The 17,189-nt window shown below is 37.2% G+C and overlaps 1 protein-coding gene across 13 annotated transcripts in view; it reads right to left on the bottom strand.

Moving 5' to 3' along the window:
• Positions 1 to 17,189, bottom strand: part of MBNL2 (muscleblind like splicing regulator 2) — a 201,897-nt gene that overhangs the window by 55,507 nt on the left and 129,201 nt on the right. For all 13 annotated transcript variants that reach the window (XM_043996340.1, XM_043996339.1, XM_043996344.1 and 10 more), the window contains exon 3: positions 11,826 to 11,990. In XM_043996340.1, coding sequence (XP_043852275.1) covers positions 11,826 to 11,990 — 165 coding nt within the window. The remainder of the gene's footprint in view (positions 1 to 11,825; positions 11,991 to 17,189) is intronic.

Below are 17,189 nucleotides of genomic sequence, written 5' to 3'. Positions count from 1 at the left end.
ATCAAATTATCTTCTAAACCTATATCTTCTACATTTGTAGCTTGTAAAATAATTTTTCTTCTATATCATATCTTAATAAACACATTGGGGGCCAGTACTTTCTATTAAAGAATTAACTCTCAATTATGTGACTTTAATGAGGTGGCCCAGTATGGAAAATTATCTGTGAAGATTGGCTTTTTTGCATCTCATGTTTTACTAAGAATATGTCTGATGGTTTTTGTCGACTTTATCACAAAGATTCTACAGGAATATGAAAGCAGGCATATAAGTTGGTGGTTGTTATCTTAAATAAATACAATTATGGAATCTTAAAGTTGTGAGGGAATTCCAAGTTCCTTTAGTCCAAATCCTGTTTTTTTCTTAAAGTAAAAACACCAATCATGGTACTTTCCATTCTTTTGGAATTTTTTTCCTTCTTAATATGGTTTGAGAAGTAATTCCAGAAGGTTTTTTAAATTGTTACCTTCAGTAGATTTCTTAAAAAAAAAAAGTATTTGATCAGGTCCTCACTTAATCTTCTTAAATGCTGTTGTCACTTCCTCACATTTATTAGGTATGGAGGCAGTGTGGTAGTTCTACTTTTGTTGCTCTTGAAAAGTGCTAAAAATGCCAGCATATCTTTTCCATTATGCATCTGTTGTCCTCGTGTTTCATCTACAAATCCTCTCAGGAAAATGTGGCTTAGTTGTTCATACTGCACCCTCAACAGTCTCGTTTTCTCCTCAACTGCTTTCATGAGGTAATACTTCTTTCTATAATTCTTTTCTAAAGTGTTTTCCCAAGTGAAATTATATCCTAAACTATTACTATTGGCTGCCTTTTTTCTCCACTAGCAAAGAAATTATTTGCTTTTTGGGCTCTGCTGGCCTCCTCGATATGGTGATTATTTTATGTCAGACCTCTCTGGGAAATAATGGTATAGTCAGTGCCGGAGGCCTTCCCCCCCACCTCGTTTTTGTAGTTGTTAACTGTATAATCTCTAACTACAACAAACTTCTCCCTCTCACTACCTGCCTTTCCATCTTATTAGCCTATATGTCTAGGAAATTTTGTTCTACCTCAGAGTCACACCAAAGTTATCTCACTAATCCACATTACATCTCACTCTGATAACAGAGAAACACTATCATGCTACAGTACTTGTACATTTTCTCATTCTTTGTGATTCTTGCCCATATTTTCCCTAAATTTCTAAAAGATGATATACCTAATGCAATTGATATTTTATCTCATTTCTTTAGTATTTGGGGGGTACCAGTATACCACTTAATCTGCCCACCTGTAGGCTTTCATTCTCAACACTTGCTTTTTATAGTAATGTATATTTTCAGAAATGTTTGTGAGTCTCTCCTTTCATCAGAATTGTCAGTAGTAACAGGCAACATCAATTTTAGGGCATTGCCCTTTGGGTTAGTTATAAGTTTAAATACACTGAGATCATATTGTCTTATGTTAAGCAGACGTAAAACACTGCTAGGAAATATTGATATTAAATTGGTGGGCTTTTATGGTAGGGCATAGACTGTAGTTATTGAAATCCCAAATGTATTTCATTCTTCATTCTATTCAACTCTAGAATCAGCTTATTATTATTCTATAATTTTTTAAAGATATAAATATTGATGGCCCAATTTAATGGGGTCCATGTCATAATCTGGGCAATCTTCATCTTTTTGCACAGTAGATAGAAAAACCTATCTCTGTGCTATGGATTTCACTGGACAAGTATTTAGAAATATGTTCTTTTCTGTCAAGTTTAATCAAAAGATAACATTTTATGAACTTGTTGATAATATAAATGATGATTATTTATCAAATTAACATTTTTTTTTTTTGGTGAGGCAATTGGGGTTAAGTGACTTGCTCAGGGTCACACAGCTAGTAAGTGTTAAGTGTCTGAGGCTGGATTTGAACTCAGGTACTCCTGAATCCAAGGCCAGTGCTCTATCCACTGCGCCACCTAGCTGCCCCCCAACATATATCTTTTTAATACCCTAGATTAGGAAAAATGCAGATACGACCACTTTATGAGATGTGTAAATTTTATTCCTAGTCTGGACAATCATTCATGAATGTCCTCTTCTCATTGATCAAAAAACACACAACAAACCTCACAACAATATACATTCCCTGAGAATAGTTAAGGAAGACTACCTGATACTGTGATTATGATTGATGGTCCTATTATTTTGGAGTTTAGTCATTAGTAAACTGAGAGGTAGGATGTGTACGTTACCTTTGCTGGTATGATAACAAAATTTTCTGTTAGCTGTCACCTGAGAGTTGTTGGCTTTGTTTTTTTGGTTTTTTGGGTTTTGCCTCTATTGATTTATGTTCTTCATAGTTATGATCTTTTAGCTCTGTATTCTTCCTGTTGCATTACTTTTTTATGTCTTGAATTCTGCATATTTGTTGTTCCTTCAGTCCTGGTAATAATAACATTCACCTACCTTTGTTCAGACAAAGCTTCTTACAGAAGATACGATTTTAGCCAAGACTTACTTTACTTCCTAGCCTGGGAAGCTGAGAAGTGGAGATAAGGAAGGACACTTGACACTTACTAGCTGTGTGACCTTGGGCAAGTCACTTAACCCTCACTGTCCCACCAAAAAAAAAGGGGGGGGGGAGAGAGAGAGAGAGAGAGAGAGAGAGAGAGAGAGAGAGAGAGAGAGAGAGAGAGAGAGAGAGAATGAAGAAAACTAGAAAGGTAAGAAGGAAGATTATGGAGGACTTTATAAGACAAATCAAGGATTTTATATTAGACCCTAGAGGTAATAGGAAGCCACCGGAGTTTAATAGATGGTGTGGAGTGACACAGCCAGTCTTCTCTTTTAGGAAGATCTATTTGACAGCTCAGTGGAGGATGGAATGGATGGGGAGAGATTTGAATGCAGAAGACCAATTAGCAGGCTACTGGAAGAGTCTATGGATGAAGGAATGAAGGCCTATACTAGGGTGGTGGCAATGTCAGAGTAGAGAAAGGAGCATATATAAGAAGAGTTACAAAGGCAGAATCAACATCATGGGACCTGGTAACTGATTGGATATGGGGAGTGAGAGTGAGGAGCAAGAATGACATTTCGATTGTGAGCCCAAGGTGATCAAGAAGATTGTGGTACCTTTGAGAGTAATTCAGAAGTTTGGAAGAAGAGAAGATTTTAGGGAAAAGATAATGAGTGTAGTCTGGAAATATGGAAAAGGGAATGGATACAATCTTGCAAATGATTCTCTAAAGCAGTGCAATCAAACTCAAATAGAAACAGGGGCCATTAAACTATACATAAGGCCACATATTGACTTAGTTTTAAGAGAGATATTATTTTTGTTTTATTGTATTTTTATTTATTTTGTTTTGTTTCTCAATTATATACATACATACACATATACACACACACACACACACACACACACACACATATATATATTTGGGGGGGGCAGGGCAATGAGGGTTAAGTGACTTGCCAAGAGTCACACAGCTAGTAAGTGTCAAGTGTCTGAGGCTGGATTTGAACTCAGGTACTCCTGAATCCAGGACTGGTGCTTTATCCTCTGCACCATCTAGCTGCCCCCTCCAATTTTATATATATATATTTTTTATTTTTGGTGAGGCAATTGGGGTTAAGTGACTTGCCCAAGGTCACACAGCTAGTAAGTGTTAAGTGTCTGAGGCTGGATTTGAAGTCAGGTACTCCTGAATCCAGGGCCAGTGCTCTATCCACTTCGACATCTAGCTGCCCCTCCTTCAATTATATTTTAATTTGGTTCAGGCTGTACTCAGGAGTGTTGTGAGGCACGAGTTTGCCACTTTTGCTCTAGAGCAGATCACATTTTCACACTCACAGAATAGACCTAAAATTGCAGAGAATATGAGCTGCCATTGTGTTTACTGTTTATTGCTTAGAGAAATCATTGGTGGGGCAGCTAGATGGCGCAGTGGATAGAGCACCGGTCCTGGAGTCAGGAGTACCTGAGTTCAAATCCGGCCTCAGACACTTAACACTTACTAGCTGTGTGACCCTGGGCAAGTCACTTAACCCCAATTGCCTCACTAAAAAAAAAAAAAAAAAAAAAAAAAAAAAAAAAAAAAGAGAAATCATTGGCTATGGTGGCACAAAATGGAATTACAGAATATCTTAATACCATCCTCTAATAAGGAGTCTCTCATCTAATTTAAGATCATACAAGATATCTTGCTAAATGCAACCACAGAGTTTCATTGACGATCTGTTTACTAATGACAAGTGAATGATAAAGCAAGAAAATATAAGCCCATCCAAGTTGTACACCTAGGTTAAACAAAATCTTGCCCAGCCAGGGTCCAAATGGAAGAGAGATTCCTACAAATGGTTCCATTTGTGGGCAATATTATATAAATTTAGGATGTCAAATCCTAGAACATTATTGTGCCTCCCTAAGGAGATTCATGTTTATCAAAAGAGAGTAACCAAATGAATGAAACATTATTATCTAAATTATAATTGTAAAATTTCAGAGTTGGAAGGCACTTGAGAGACTGGCCTCTGAAACTGAAGGACTTTAAAAGTTGATCTACTTTATCCATCGCTAGAGGACTGAAAACTCTTGAAAGAGGCCACAGCACTGAACCTTCCCCAGATTCATACTTTGTAATGTATATGCTATAACCCCTAAGCAGAATGTAAGCTCTTTGAGGTCAAGTGCTATGTTATTTTTCACCTTTATACCCTTAAAGATGAATAAATATTGCTAAATTGAATTTAATTGGCTATTAAATAAACAGTAGGTGCTTAATAAGCTTTGTTTTCTTATTAGACATAGGATTAAACTTAATACTAGATGAATAGCATGTGCTTAATAAATATTGTTGAATTGAATTTAATGGAATAGCAGAATGAGAGTAATCACTACAGTACTCTCAGGAATGGCAGACTTTGACAAATATTCTGCCCTGATGGATTCCCTTGACTCGGTTATTTATAAAGGGATCACCTTCATTTGATAGCACATAAAGAAACGCTTTTTGTAAGCCAATGAAACAAGCCTTCCTATTAACACTTTTCAAACCCCATCTAGACATGAAACTTGCATTCTTCATGAACGCTTGGGATTGCTTTGGGGACATCATTCACAAACACCTGGGATGATTTCTTAGAATCATGGACGGCAGAAACCACCCCCCTGTTATTTGTAGGCAGCCGTTTTCAGTCAAAAGAAGTGATTATGTTATGAACATGGAGTCACTGACATATCAGACTGCTCTGTAGATCTGTGCTATGTATTCCTACATACTAGTCCTGATACAGAGATGTGCTCTCCTTCTTTCTCACATTTAGCACAGAAAGTGCTATGTCAAGGTATGCAAGAAAGAGGGAAGTCAAAGACCATTACTCCTGCCCAGTGGTGTGCTGGAGCCAGCTCACAAAAAACAATTTTTAAATGTTCAGGGTAATATTTTAAGAAATAGGCTAATGGGAAAAATCAGGACTTGTTTTACTCTTTTGGTGGCTAGACTTTAATAAGTGATGGAGAAGATGTCAATAATGCAGATTAAACTTAAAAGTATGACCCATGCACTTTTTACCCGCCCTGGATAGCCAGTTGTTAAACATTTACCAACATACCCTTGCTCCTACCTCAGGAAGAGGGTTGAAAGGGATGGCAGCTAGAACAAAAGAGGAATCTTTTGAATTGTGAGCAGTTGAGTTGAGGCCTAAACTATAGTAATGTTATTACTGTGGCCTGAGCTAGAGTTGAAGAAAAAAAGAAATAGCTATGGATTTTCTGATTTAAGAAAAGAAAAAATACTTATAAGAAAAAAATAATGAATCAGATGTCTAACCATTGACCTAGAATTATCTGCTGGAGACAAATCAATATATCATGTTATTAATGTACCTCAAATATTTTGATTTTCCAAAGTCATTATTACTGAATATTAGTAGTCAGAATTATAGCAAAAAGTCAAAGCCCACTTTGTTGTAAGTCATACCTACTTAATCATTTTTAGCTTCTCTATTCAGAACCCCTAAAGCTCGTGGATCACCTGAACACAAGTGTTCTGGGATTCACTGGACTAAAAGTTATTTGAATGGCCTAAAAAAATTCCATTACCAACATGGTATACCTCCCCCTGGTGGTAGGAGGCGTATCAAGGCTACCTAAGGAGAAGGGAGAAAAGTAGCTAAAACAGAGCAGGTCAAAGTCCTTGCTCTAATCAATTGTGAAACCGATCCCACTTCCAGCCTAGGCAAGATAAGGAGATCTCAAAACAAGCAAACAAATGAAAATTCGAACTTTTATTAAGATATTTTAATGTTTTAAATCCTACAAAATGTTAAATTTAAGATTTAAATAAATGAACGTGAAATAGTGATTATTTTTTCTGGTTAAGTTATACTGGAAATGATAGATACATGTAGATTTTTTTAAAAAGAAAAGTTTTATTAAATCATATTAAGTTAATATATCATATTAAACATCAAGTAATACTATATCACATATGCCATAATATCATAAATAAATAAAGCATATTAAATCATCATTAAATCATGGTAGGCCATAAACTATCTAGAGATATTGTCACAACTTAGTAGGAAGGTCATTCCATAACTCTGTATCTGTTAATGCACAAATAAAAAGAAGAAATGAAAACTAACACCAACTTAGATACCTAATTTTTCTTTTAAGTTTCTTGTATTGACCTGAATTAAATACTATACTTAATTTTAAACCTAGACATTTTATTTTCAACACTAAAGTCATTACAACTTAAAATAGGTTTATTTTTAAAAAGCAATTATAAATATGGTCTGTTAAAGAGAAATATCCAGAAGGAACAAGCTTTTCATTGTAAATGAAAATAATTTAAATGTCTCTTGGGCTATTGCTGCCCTTCTAACACAAGCCTGGAAGATGTCTCCCCTAATTTTTCATGATAAACCTACCAAGTTGGAAACACTTCATAAAACTTTGGATCTAGAAATAATCTTAGACATCATTTGGTTTGGTTCCCCACCCCCCTTTTTTTTAAAGATGAGGTAACTAGGCCCACAAGATTAAGTAATTTGCTCAAACTTCTTAGCTGCTTAGGTATAGAACTAAGGTCAGAATCCAGATCTCCTGATTCCTTTTCCATTACTTTAGTACAGTATTCTACAATGCCTCTTAAATTGTGGATTCAATTAAATCTGATAAAATAACCTCAGTTCCTCCACTATAAAATGGGGACATAGTGGAGAAGGAAATGGCAAGTCACTCTAGCATTTTCCCCAAGAAAAGCTCAAATGGGATCACAAAGAGTCAGGCACTACTGAAATGACTCAACAACAATGTCTCAGAGGGAACCTCACAGTAAGGGCCAGTGAAGGCCCATGAACCAGACCTGTTCTGAGACAAGAGAAAAAGAGAAAGGAGTGGTTGTACATGAAAGGGGAACCTGGAAAACAGGAAGTGGAGGAGAGCAGACACTAGGAATGCATTAATGATTAAAAGTAAATAATACAGGGACAGCTAGGTGGCACAGTGGATAAAGCACCAGCCCTGAAGTCAGGAGGACCTGAGTTCAAATCCTACCTCAGACACTTGACACTTACTAGCTATGTGACCCTGGGCAAGTCACTTAACATTCATTGCCCCGCAAAAAATAAAATAAAAATAGACAGATAGACAGATCGATAGATGATAGATTGATCAATCGATTGATATATAATACAACATAGGAAGAAAGAGACAGCCAGTAGAAGGAAAAGGAGGTAGAGGATATGAATTATTATTTCAGGGAGAATATCTCATCTCCTCAATAATGAATATGATAATACAGAGACACATCTCTTGGGTGGAGAGAAGAGACACTCCAATAGTGGGTAACAACTGCTGAGAACTTAAAAAGAGAGGTAGACAATTAATTTCTCCCACTGCCTTTCGGATGGAGGGAGAATAATGATAAAACATTGTGTGACAGAAAACCTTGGATAAAATAAGAGTTGATTATAACTAGCAGAACAGAAACAATTAGGCAGTGGCATTAAGTTGACTCTCAAAAGAAATGTTGATTCAAAGGGCTTGCAATAAACCTGGATGAAGGTGGAGGATGAGGCTTGGACACTTCAGGAAATCAGCATTTACAAAAGGCAGTCATGTGTCTCAGTATGAATACCTAGTGGGGTATTTGGGAAATTATGGCTAGATAATGATAGTACAAAGTTCCAGAGGCTCCAATGCAAAACAGAATGATAAAAGCAGTATCAAGTAATGAGAAAAATGATAAAGAACAGTATTAGAATCCCAGGACTTGGGGTATATATTATCTACGGCACTCTACTGTATGTATTGAAAATAAGCATTCATGGAAATATAATCTAGACAATTCTTGAAAGGATAAGGAATTAGAAAGGGCATGGAAAGAAAACACTTCTTTAAAAGGGGAATTATAAATCAGTGTAAATGAAATGGAGGCAGCAAGGTGGTTCAGTAGATGAAGCACTAGACTTGGAGTCAGGAAGACCTGAATTCAAATCCAGAATTAGATACTTCTTAGCTGTGTGAACCTCAGCAAGTCACTTAACCTCTGTCAGCCTTAATCCACTGGAGAAGAAAATGGTAAACTACTCCAGTATGTTTGTCAAGAAAACCCCATGGACAGCATGGGTGCACTATGGTCCATGGGGTTGTGAAGAATTAGGCACAATCTAACAACAACAAAGAATGAAATAGAAGACAGAAATGAGTATCTGTGGTTGTGGGTGATAACCAGAAGAGCAGATAACACTATTATCAGAATTTATATCAGAAAAGGTTAAACAAATCAGAAACAGACATACAGATACGGAGACACACACAAAGAGAATAGCAATAAAAATAAACTCAAGGATCTTGGGATTGCTATGTTCACCAACTTTAAAATCACCTACTTGGACACCACTAAGTAAATTCCCCATTTTTTTCCTTTTTCATTTTATCCTTTTCTCCCCCGGTCAACAAAATTACCCCATCATTCAAAATCTAGGTCGTCCACAAATCTTTATTCCTTGATTAGTAAGAGGTCAGATTGTTGAAATAATAACAAGAACTTTTTATCTTCCCATATATGCCCCCACTGAACTCAAGGCTTTACAGTAAACTGGAAAGATTTTAAAATTTAAAAAAAGTTGTATTTGTTCCCATCATAATTAGACCATATGATACGATAAAACAGGACTGTCTTTTGTATGCCCTGTTCAACAGCTAGCAAATGTGTTTCTCAGTCAATATGAAATTAATCACAGGCTTCTGGTAACTGGATTATGTAGCACTTACTCAAATGGACAAAGGGAATACTGTAGCTAGAAAATGAAAGTGAGAGGCACTTAACATGGGAAAAAATGATCATAATGCAACCAAACAATATTATCAGAAGAGGAAGGCAGGGCTTAGGTATTCTTTGGCCCAGGCAGGATTGCTCTGTAATCTTGGGCACTCTGTGCTATATGATGGACCAAAGCATTGAATCCTCAACCAAATAAGAATAAATTCAAGCATATTTCTATCCAAAGCATACCATTTTAATTTGGGGGCTTTCAGTAATATATAATTTTTCACACAATAAAGACTGATTTTTTTAACAATAGTGCCTTTTGTGTGTGTGCTTTGCTTTCAAACCTCCATAGACTCATATAAGTGTGTTTTTTAAAAAATTGGTCTTTTTAAACGAACAATTCATAAACATGAATCAAACCTACTAGAGTCAAATATACTCCCTCTGCCAATCTCTCATTTGCATCCCTGAAAACAATCGACAGCTCTTTAGGGAAAATCAGTGCTTTCAAACATTATGTAAAAAGGGGATGAACATGCATTTTACAAAATAAGTGTTTATAAGCTTATTGCTTTTCCTTCCCTTCATCCCCCACTCCTAGAAATTCAGCCTTAGGGCCACTCTCTTACCCACCACATCCCAAGAGAAGGAGCCCTGAAAGATGAGATTACATCTGGAGCGTAAGAGACAGGGAAGACTTTATGGAATAGGGTACCTTCTGTGGGCTGATGCACAGCTAGATTTTCCTTCCTTGGTCTATCTTATGTCTGTACATATGTTTCTGATGTTACCAAAAGAACATTACAAATACTGACATTTTTTCCACAAAGTATCAGTCTGGTATAAGTGGATAGTTTAGAATTGTAATACACCCTAGACATTTTATTTAATCCAACCTTCTCCTAGCTGAAGAGAAGTGAACAGAGCTCTGGAGTTGGAGTCAGGAAGACCTTAGTTCAAATCCTGCCTCATAATTGGAAGCTCTGTGTATATCCGGGTTAAGTTCCTTTACCTCTCTGATCTTTAATTTCCTCATCTATTAAATGAGGAGGTAGGTTGGGCTTTTGGGGGCCCTTCTAGCACTAAAGTTATGAATCTATGAAACTGAAGCCCAAATAAGTTATGACTTGACCAGCTAATATGAAGCAGAGCAGAATTTGAATCCAATTTTCCTGATCCCATCCCAAGCAATAAATATCTATTAAGCACCTAGTATACACTAAGCATTGGGGATACAAAAAAAGGAGACAGTCCCTCAAGTTGCTTACAATCTAATGGGGTGAAAAGGTTAGTGGAGGGAAAAGCAGTTGTCCCATAAGGTTTGAAGTCAATAATAATAAAAGGGACTAAGCATCGCATATAGGTAAATTACCTTAAAAAAATTAGGTTTTGGGGCAGCTAGGTGGTGCAGTGGATACATCACCGGCCCTGGACTCAGGAGGACCTGAGTTCAAATCCAGCCTCAGACACTTTACACTTACTAGCTGTGTGACCTTGGGCAAGTCACTTAACCCCAATTGCCTCACCAAAAAAAAAAAATATTAGGTTTTGTGGTAAAAAAATATGAAAGTTTTTAACAGTCGGTTAGGATAACTGAAAGACGCCAGTTTTTGAAGGACCACCCTTTTGGGGAGGAGACGAACAGTCCGCCTGCTGCGCATGTCAGACTGCCTGCGGCGCACTCGACTTCTGGGGTGGAGAGAACGGAAGTGGGGCTTTTTCCTGCTTGGCTAGGCTCCTGACGGCGCGGCACAGACGGTCTCTCTCCAAAGGTGGCCTTTTCGGTTTGGTGAGGTTTTTATAAGGAATACAGACTAAGCTTAGACTTAAGACGATATGTATTGTGTTTCTACTTTCCTATCCTTTTAATCAACATCACCTTGTGACTACCATAACAATAAATAAAAGGTCTATCTAGAAAACCAAAAGCTTCTTCCATTTACTAGTCTGGGAGATAAATTAAGGGAAAGGTTAAGTAGGGGAGATTTATGATCTAATATCCAATTTTAAATCTCACAGTTTTTAGGGAGCAGCTAGGTGGCGTAGTAGATAAAGCACTGGCCCTGGATTCAGGAGGACCTGAGTTCAAATCCAGCCTCAGACACTTAACACTTAGTAGCTGTGTGACCCTGGGCAAATCACTTAACCCTCATTGCCCCACCAAAAAAAAAATTAGGTTTATCAAATTCTCCACTAAGGTGCCACTTCCAGCTCCCACTGTTCCATTAAAACGCAAGAAAATAATACATGGGAGAAATAAATCAATAGAACAGCCATTTCCTGACTGGCGGCCCATGGAATTTATGGCCAATCCAAGTCTTTCTTGATATAATTTAGAGAATTGCCCTTTACAAACCACACCATCATACTTGTTCCCAGATAAATATATACACAGTCCTTTTCTAGCATCTCTGAAGCTACTAGATTATATTAGCTTTGGTTCCAATTAAAGTGCCAGCATTTGGGGGATATATTTTTTTTCAGGTCAATATGGTTCTGATTGTTCCCACACTTTAACCATCAGCCCCATCATTAGATAAAATGTACTCACAACTGGATGAAGCGGTGTTCCTGGAAACATGAATTGCATCTGCTGGGCAAGCATCGCTGCTGCAGTTTTTTGTTGGATCAAATTGTTCCTCCCGTTAATTTCTAGTTGGGTTTTTAAATGTGTTGGTGGGTGAAGATACTTGCAGTTCTCCCTTGAGCAACGACCCTATAAAGGAAACAGTCCAAAAACAAACAAACAAACAAACAAATAAATAAGTAGAGCTTTTAAAAGGAGTTCAGTATTGCCGCTATACCAAAGTCTATGATGGACCCAGGAACATAACCCCCCCATCTCCCAGGGCACTCTGAGGGTGGCACAACATTCAACTGCAGACCTATCAGAGGAAAGAAGTAGACTCTATTGCTGGGGTATCCACACTGAAAACATAGCCTAGTAAAATGTTTCAGATTTTCAGATCTCCTGCTCCAGGTGAATGTTTTTAGGAATAGAAATGACAGGGGAAGGCAGCGGTACAGTCATGCTGCTTCTCAACAGGTGGCTCAGAGTGCTTGCTATGAATTGATTAGAATAGCTAGGTGGTAGAAGGGATAGTGCTGGACCTGGAGAAAGGAACATGTATAGACCTGGAGACTGGACCTACATTCAAGTCAAGTCCCAGACACAAGCTGTGTGACCCTGGGCAAGTTAATTAACCCTGTTTGCTTCAGTTTCCTCATCGATAAAATGAACTGAAGGGAATGGCAGACCACTCCAGTTTCTTTGCAAAGAAAACCCCAAATGGGGTCACGAAGAGATGGACATGACTGAAAAAATGATTCAACAACCACTACCACCACAAAATGGGAATGATAATAGCACCTACCTTCCAGGGTTGTTTAAATGAGATAGTATTTGTGAAGCTCTTTGCAAACCTAAAGTGCTATATAAAGGTTAGTTATTATTATTAAAATGGTTTATTTGTGCCAGACAGAAATCAAGATAAATGTAGGCAGAATGGAGAGCAATCCCTCCACTTGTGCCCCACTCCAAGGTTTTCCCCTCTTGCCTCTGGGGTAAAATACAAATTTCTCCAAAATATGTTTCCAGGTTTACTGCATTTCACTTTCCTTTTTATTGAAGCCAAACTGGCTCGCTTACTGTATATTGTACACAGTAGCATTCCATCTTCTATCTCCGTGCTTTTACACAAACTATTTCCCATTTTCTACAATGCACTTCCTCTTCACCTTCACCTATAAGAATCTCTATCTTCTTTCAAAGCTCAATTCAAGTGTCCCCTGCTATAAAAGGGCCTATTCTTACTACCATCTCCCCACCCAATTCTAGTGCCCTTCCCCAATCTCCAAATCTGTACTTAATTTTCCATATACATTTTGTTCCCTTCCCCCTCTCCCAGTAGACTATAAACTTCTTGAGGACACAGATTGTTTTAGCTTTTGTCATTGTATCCCTGGCATCTAGTATAATACCTGGCACGTGGTAAGTGCTTAATAGTATTTGTTGAATGTTGAATACATCATGGTGTAGTGGTTACCTTAGAGTCTGGAGGACAAGTTTTAGGAGGTGCCATCCATCTGGCAAAGCTTTAAGAACAGGTCAGGTAATGAACTATCTATGTCTACTGTCTCAGAATCATTCTGGTTTGTTTTGTTTTTGTTTTTGCAGGGCAATGAAGGGTAAGTGACTTGCCCAGGGTCACACAGCTAGTAAGTGTCAAGTGCCTGAGACCGGATTTGAACTCCTGAATCCAGGGCTGGTGCTTTATCCACTGCTCCCCCTAGCTGCCCCCTCAGAATCATTCTAATCTTGCAGTTGTAAAGCTTCAAACACTGGGTTTTTTTGGACTATATAGTAACATACCATCACTGATCTACTAATGGGTTGCAATCTGAATCGGTGGAAGGAGCAATCATGGCAATGAAATTACAGGTCCTTGTACTAATGAAGTATAGGAACATGCAGTAATCAGAATCAGGATGTCTTATAAGATTGTAATGCTTCATCATGAGAGATGTTCAAGGTGGGGCTGGATGACCACTCGTCAAGAATGAGACACAGCATGGCATAGTGGAAAGAGCACTGAACTTAAAGGATACCTGTGTTTAAATCATTATATACTACTTCAGTTTCTCATTGGCTGTGAGCCCCTGAGCATAGTGCTTTATCCCAGAGACTCAGTTTCCTCACTTGTAAAATGGGAATAATTATATTTGCACCATCTAACAGTGCTTCTATGAGGAATATACAATCTGCAAATGTAAATTATTATTATTATTATTATTAAGATTCCTACATGAACTAGGATCAAGGATTCTGAATATTTTTTGTGTCATGGAACCTTTTGCCAAGTCTGGTGAAATCCATACAACCCTTTTTAGAATAATGTTTTTAAATGCAGAAGATAAAATACATTGGATTACAAAGGAAACAAATTACACCGAAATATCATGAAATATACACATGTGACTGTGTACACATACAAGTGTGTATGTCATACACACATATGTGTGTGTGTGTGTATATGTACATATACACACAGTATAGGTCATCTAGCCAGGATTTTTAACCTGGGGTCTGTAAACTTTACATACACACAGATAAATATAGACATAAACATGGACGTGAATGTGGACATGGATATAGATCTTTCTCTCTCTCTCTTTCTCTCTGTAAAGTGTACAGAACCCAAGTTATGAATCTTGGCTAGATGATCTCTAAAAACCCATGATTCTATGTGTCTTTCAGGTTAGCTATTTTCACTGCACAAATTCACCAGATAAAAGCTTTGTCCTCATCTGTGAAATAGCAACAACAGGAGTATAGGCAGAAAGCCATTCCTTGGCAACAAATGAGAAAATAGTGAAAAAGAAGGTTCCTAAGTGTTTGCCCTATAAGTTACTGTAGTTGTTTGCAGGTTATATGAATCTGAAACTCTCTAAGCATTCCAGAACAGGTACACTGATTTCAATGGTGGTTAAAAAAAGGATAAAAATGACAGTATAAATGCCTAATGGTAAAGCTGCTAAAGGTGTGTGTGTGTGTGTGTGTGTGTGTGTGTGTGTGTGTGTGTGTATACACTAGGGGAGTGTGGATACTACAGTATGCTCAAATGGGTTACAGCTATGCATGAGCATGTATCTGAGTAGTAATAGAATTTGGAATGACATAAAGTTTGAACTTTACTTTCCTAAATAACAGTATTTTTATGCATCATCTATTAAGAATGAAATGTTCATTTTTAATTGATAAAAGTTTCTAGAAAATTGATGTCCAAATCAAGATATGTTAAGCAGCATTATGACTGGGTCTTCAATAATCATTATTATTTGTCTACATTATATTGTTTACAAGACTCATTAAAAAGTAGAAGTTTTGTAGATGTCTAATTCATAATATCTCTAGTCGTTAACATGCTTTACACAGGCTTAGTTTACTTTTGGGCAGCCTACAATTTGCTGGGCTTGATCTTCCCTACAAAATTGCAGGCTCTCCACTCTGATATAGCGAGCCTATCTTTTTCTTTTTCCTTTCCTTTCCTTTTTCTTTTTCTGGGACAATGGGAGTTAAGTGACTTGCCCACGGTCACACAGCTAGTAAGTGTCAAGTGTCTGAGGACAAATTTGAATTCAGGTCCTCCTGAATCCAAGGCCGATACTTTATCCACTGCACCACCTAGCTGCCCTAGTGAGCCTATTTTTATGAAGAACAGAGAATCTCCTAGTGAGACCTCTACAGTAGTGTGCAATGTATTGTGAAAAAGATGGGACTGGTATTGAATATGTAATTTCCTTCCCTAAGAGCAACTTTAAATACTGCAGGGCCCAGGGTTCACCTCTTTCTAAGAACACATTAATCCAGAAGTATATAAATGTTTACTTTACACACACACACACACACACTTATTTATACACATATATCTCTATAATCTATCATCCATCTCTCTCTCTCTCTCTCTCTCTCTCTCTCTCAGATTCGGGGAGACAAGCCCAGACCAATGAATGAAATGAATAAAAAGACTGATGTTAGAGAAAGTATAGAATCCCAGTGGAGGAACAGGATGAGTTATATTTCTATATACCAAGCGGTTTAGCTGCTAAGATTTGACCCCTAATGTAATTGTCTATACAATGGCTAATCTTTTTGTTTGCTTCTGTGTTAGATACACTGAGAATAAAAAAATCGTTTGGGGCTGAAAAACAGCATTTGCAACAGTTACCGAAATGGTTGTTTATTTATTAATGGAACTGTTTACATGAGAGTTAATACAACTTCCTTATATGTCTTCCTCATTCCCAGTAAGAATAAAGTGCAACATTGCCTTTCATAGCAGAATAGGTTGGGCAGGAAGAATTAGGATCTGAAAAAAAAATTGTAGATCTTTGTGGGCATTATGCATTATTTAGTTGACTCTAAGTAAACATGAAGTACTGATCAGAGAAAAATAAGTGTTATTGATGACAAGATGATAGATGCTTACAGAATCACCTAGTTGTGCATTTGTTTCTTGTTAGGTTTTGTGATAAGGAGTAAAGCCTATTCAATATCTGAAAGTTTATGTCAAATATAGTTTAAAACAATTGTGCAATAATGTATATATTTGACATTATCTTAAGCAGAAAGGAATAATTCTCTAGAGACTCTATCCAAAGGTGCTACACCCTGGATTGTCATCAGTTTTGAAGTATTCCACAAATGGGTAGGTGCATATATTTTAAGACCCACACTGGAGTATAAGGTATAGTAGGATCTTGAGATGAGCTCTTGTAGGCTTTGAAAATCTCAAAGAAAAACAATTTCATGGAAAGGAGCAAGCTATTTGATATAGTAACCAATCTGTAAGAAAATGCCCATCTAGAGAGAAGAGTTGATAGAAAGCACATCATTATGCTAATACAACTGCATGTCACACAGTATGTCAGACAAGAACTGAAGAAAGTAGGTTATAGAAGTGCAAGTTGTGTTGGATACACTGGTGGAAAAAATGTTGATGTGTCATGAAAAACCTGTCGTTCTGAATTTTATACTACAAGTAAGGGGCAATACATTCTTCTGAAGAGAAACTGGAAAAATTGTACTTTTAATAATTTTCTTCCCTACTGTTACTCTGGCTTGTTCCTTGTATATTCTCTGCCTATCTGTGTCTCTCTTACTTTTAGTTCTTTATTTAAAAAAGTGACAGAAATATGGGAGAAGCCAAAAGTAAGACGACTGTTATTGAGTTAAAGCAACTCCAAGCATTCTTATATTTGCAATCGCATACGAATTTGAGGGATGCATAGAAGAGGAAAAAGGTCTGAGTAAAAACTGTTGGGATACAGGTAGAGTCTTCCAGCACATTTTGCTGCTTTTTGAAGTATAGGCAGCATAGTGAAATGGATAGCACACTGGACTTGGAGTTGGAAA

The sequence above is a fragment of the Dromiciops gliroides genome, chromosome 3 (genome assembly GCF_019393635.1).
Source record: "Dromiciops gliroides isolate mDroGli1 chromosome 3, mDroGli1.pri, whole genome shotgun sequence".
NCBI classification, from domain to species: domain Eukaryota; kingdom Metazoa; phylum Chordata; class Mammalia; order Microbiotheria; family Microbiotheriidae; genus Dromiciops; species Dromiciops gliroides.
The sequence above is the reverse complement of the archived record's forward strand: the minus strand, read 5'-3'. Positions and strand labels throughout refer to the sequence as shown.